The 4,147-nt window shown below is 42.4% G+C and overlaps 1 protein-coding gene across 2 annotated transcripts in view; it reads left to right on the plus strand.

The window, feature by feature from the left end:
- Positions 1 to 4,147, plus strand: part of COPA (coat protein complex I subunit alpha) — a 51,866-nt gene that overhangs the window by 20,570 nt on the left and 27,149 nt on the right. For both annotated transcript variants that reach the window (XM_027768421.1, XM_006168828.3), the window contains exons 8-10: positions 1,104 to 1,203; positions 1,823 to 1,958; positions 3,220 to 3,302. In XM_027768421.1, coding sequence (XP_027624222.1) covers positions 1,104 to 1,203; positions 1,823 to 1,958; positions 3,220 to 3,302 — 319 coding nt within the window. The remainder of the gene's footprint in view (positions 1 to 1,103; positions 1,204 to 1,822; positions 1,959 to 3,219; positions 3,303 to 4,147) is intronic.

Raw genomic sequence — 4,147 nt, forward strand, 5'->3', positions numbered from 1 at the left:
CTTTTAAGACGAGATATATATCAGCATACGTTTCATTAGCTGTCAGAGCTGTATCATCACATGTCATGTAGCCTCTAGACAACTACGTAAGCTCATGAGAGAATGGGAATGGAGAGGCAAATTAAGTCTTAGTATTATGCAAACAGTGTTGACTACAGACATCCTAAAAGAGCCTTGGGGTTCCTTCAGGGGTTTCCAAACATTGCTTTTAAGAATTTCTACATTTGGGCCAGCAGGTTGGTGTGGTGGTGTCAGTGTTGGACTCCCACCATGGCTGACCACAGTTCGAGCCCTGGGCCCAGGGACTTGAAAATTATGCTAAGTATATGTGCGTGTGTGCCCAAAATCCCAAGAGGAGAATGGAGGAAAAGGGATTTCAGGGGTGGCCATCCCCCTGGAGTGTGAATTTCTCCTTCTCTTTGTCTCTCTCTTTCTCTAGTGAGCAAAAAATAAATAAATAAATAAAATTTAAAAACCTAAGGGGGGAGAAAAAGAATTGTTATGTTAAGTTATAAAGGTAATCTTTATGCTTGAGATGCTAATAATTCATTGGAGAAACAAAATATAAGTAGACAAGTAAGAGCAAGGCAGTATTTCCTAAATGCGAATGAAGCTGACCTTAGGGAGTAGGAATATTTGAGAATTCCTGTGGTAGTATGGGGCATTGGATAGATTTTCTGATGCTCAGAATCTTAGAGTAGCACAGTCACTCAAATCTTTTTAGGTGAAGCCTTTTTATATATTTTATAACCACTAGCACAGTTTATTGATTTGCTTTTACTGACAGTTATTAAACTGTTGTAGAAAAACCACTTTTTTCCAGGGAACCAGCAGTTAGCGTAATGGCTATGTCGCTGGACTCCCACGTAGTTGACCATGGTTCACATCCCAGACCCAGTGGCTTAAAACTCACGCTTGGCGCACGTGCGTGCATGCCCAAGATCCTGAGAGGAGAATGGAGGAGAAGGGATTGCGGTGTGACCATCCCCCCTGGGGGGTGATTTCTTGCTTTCTGTCTCTAATGTCTCTGTCTGTCTGGCGAGCGCATGTGCCCTATAGCAAAAATCTCTCCAAAAAAAAGAAAAGCCACTTTTTTCCTACAGGGTCATGATCGTGGAGTAAACTGGGCTGCCTTCCACCCCACCATGCCTCTTATTGTATCTGGTGCAGACGACCGTCAAGTGAAAATCTGGCGCATGAATGGTGAGTGAACCCGCAATGGTATCACCACTCTTAGAAACAGCACTGCTCAGCAAGGCACAGTAGCCAGACCTTCTGTGCTTTGACCTATTTCCTGTCCTACGTGATTATCTTAAGCTAATCCTAGGCTCATAGAAATTGCCCCTTTCCCTCTTTCCTATGATGGTATCCTGATTTTGAAGAATATGAACACAGGCTGAGAATAGGAATTCATCCAGTCATTTGACAAATGTTGTTGAGTACCTGCTTTGTACTAAACTTTGTTTAGGTCTCTGGAGATACAGTGATAACTAAAACAGGTAAAGCTCCTCTCTTACAAACTTACACTTATTCTAAACTAACAACTAGAGAGAAATGCTATGTGGATAACTAATATAGGATAAAAGGATAAAGAATGAGGGAGAAGAGGTATTATAAAATGATAGGAGGATCAGAATAAAAGAACCAGAAAATATATAAAGATTACGAGTCTTAAATGAAGAAAATTATCTTAGTCCAAAGAACTTGCAGATTTAGCATTTTATAGTAGTACCTAGCACTTGGTTAAAAGGATATCATATTTCCAAATTCCAAAGTTGAAGTAACAGAGAATTGTGACAAACTCAATTGTTTTGTCCTTCAGAATCAAAGGCGTGGGAGGTCGACACCTGCCGTGGCCATTACAACAATGTATCCTGTGCTGTCTTTCACCCTCGTCAAGAGCTGATCCTCAGCAACTCTGAGGACAAGAGTATCCGAGTCTGGGATATGTCTAAGCGGTAAGGGAGTTACCAAACCCGGGGGGAAAGCTCCTTTCTCTCCCTCCCTCCCTCCCTCTCTCTCTCATTCTCTCTGTTTCTCTGTCTTTCTGTCTTTTTAATGTTTTTGCCATAGGGTACATGTACTCACCAAAGAGAGACAGAGAGATGGAGAGAGGGAAAGTGATAAATCACCCCTTGGGGAGACAGGCACGCATGCACATGCTCCCGGTGTGGCTTTCAAGCCTCTGGGTCCAGGGCTTGAACCATGGTTTGCCATGTGGGAGTCTGGTACCTTAACTGCCATGCCACCTGCTGGCCTCTCTCTCTCTGTAAAAACTAGATTGGAGGGAGGGGTCAGCAGGTGGCATGGTGGTTAAGGGTGCTGGATTCCCACATGATCAACAGCAGTTTGAGTCCCAGACCTGGGAGCTTGCTTTCTCGCTTTCCCTTTCTCTCTATCTCTGTCTGGTCAAATTAAAATGATAATAATAACAAATGGAATTAAATAAATAAATAATTCTTTAAGAACTAGATTAGCGGGGTCGGTAGGTGGCATGGTGATTAAGGACACTGGACTCCCACATGGTTGACTGCGGTTTAAGTCTTGGACCTGGTGGCTTGAAAAACACGCAAACGTGTTTGCATTTGCCCCAAATTACAGGATGGAGAATGCAGGAGAAGGGATTGCAGCATGACCACTCCCCATTGTTGGGTGCTTCTCCCTCTCCCTCTTTCTCTGCCACTCTGGTGAATGCACGTGCCCTCTAACAAACTGAAAACAAAGTAAATAAAAACTAGCTTAGAATACTTTTTAAAATCTCATCATCTTCAACATGTAGAAAAAACAAATCATGTATATAAACTTGAGACTTTGAGGTTAGCCAACACTTACTAATTTTCTATTAAATATAGATCATGTGAAAAAAATACATGTATAGATCATTTGAATTCTTTTTCTTCTCTAAATTTAAACTTATTCTTTTCCCTCCCTTTCTCCCTAACTCTAGAAAAGTAAGAAATATGGAATGAAAGCAGTACAGTAGAAAAATTAAAATGAATAGGGGCAAACTGAAATATCAAAATTATAGGGTCAGGTCGAAGTCTCTTCTTTCTGTTCCTTGCTAGAATTTATTATGATTATTTATAATGTGTAGTTTGTTGTCCCTGATTTATTTTTTAATCAGCCTGCTGGCTTACCTAATTCACCATTCCTGTATGCGATGGTCTTTAGACTCCAAGGACATTACTGTTTTTCTCTGTGTGCCTTTTGCCTTCCCAGGACTGGGGTTCAGACCTTCCGCAGGGACCATGATCGTTTCTGGGTCTTAGCTGCCCACCCCAACCTTAATCTTTTTGCAGCAGGTAAGGGCTGTTTTTTTTTTTCTCTCTTTTTTTCCTCATTTTATTTCAAAGTTTATGACGTGAAAGGATTCTTCATGATCTGTGTCTAGTATGTGCCTAGTGGGTTGATAAAGAGAAGTAGAATTCTCAGGGCCGCTTAGTTGAAGCATTTTTCCTTTTTTCTCTCTTATCTCCATGAAGTATTATTCTTTTAAGGCTCTTTCTCTGCCAAGAGGCACTGAGCAGTCAAGGCTGTTCTCTGATTAGCTCCTAGGAGTTTGTAAGAGGCCAGTGCTAGACACTGGGGACATCAGACCAAGCAGTCAGAACCCAGCTGTATTCATTTATCCAGCAAATACGCATCGAGTGCCAGGCCCTACTCCTGGTACCATGTCATAGCTGCATAAAACAAAGTCCCTGCCTTTGTGGAGCCGTTACTTACACTGAGGGGAGATTGACTGTAAACAATAAATATAAAGTGATGTGGTGACAAATACCTTGAAGAAAAACAAAATGTAAGTAAGAGGGAAATGACACATGCAGGGATGACTACTGCATTTTTTGAGCATTCAGAAAAGTGAAAAGCAGTGAGCCAGTGGGAACGGCAGGTGCAGAGACCATGATGTGAGGGTGCCTTGTGTATCGGAGGAGCAGCAGAGAGACCAGGTGGGGCACAGTAGGACTACATAGTAGGAAGAGGGCCGTAGAGTGCTTTGTAGACCATGGTTAGAACTGAAGATTTTATTCTGAATGGACAGAAAGCCATTGGGAGGGTTCTGGCAGGGATGTGATGTGGTCTGTTCACGTGTGGAGAGCAGACAGGGGAGGGCAGGAGTGGAAAGCTTCCCAGAAGGAAGGGTGAGGCC

This window comes from Tupaia chinensis, unplaced genomic scaffold (assembly GCF_000334495.1).
Source record: "Tupaia chinensis unplaced genomic scaffold, TupChi_1.0 Scaffold146187_1, whole genome shotgun sequence".
Lineage (NCBI taxonomy): Eukaryota > Metazoa > Chordata > Mammalia > Scandentia > Tupaiidae > Tupaia > Tupaia belangeri.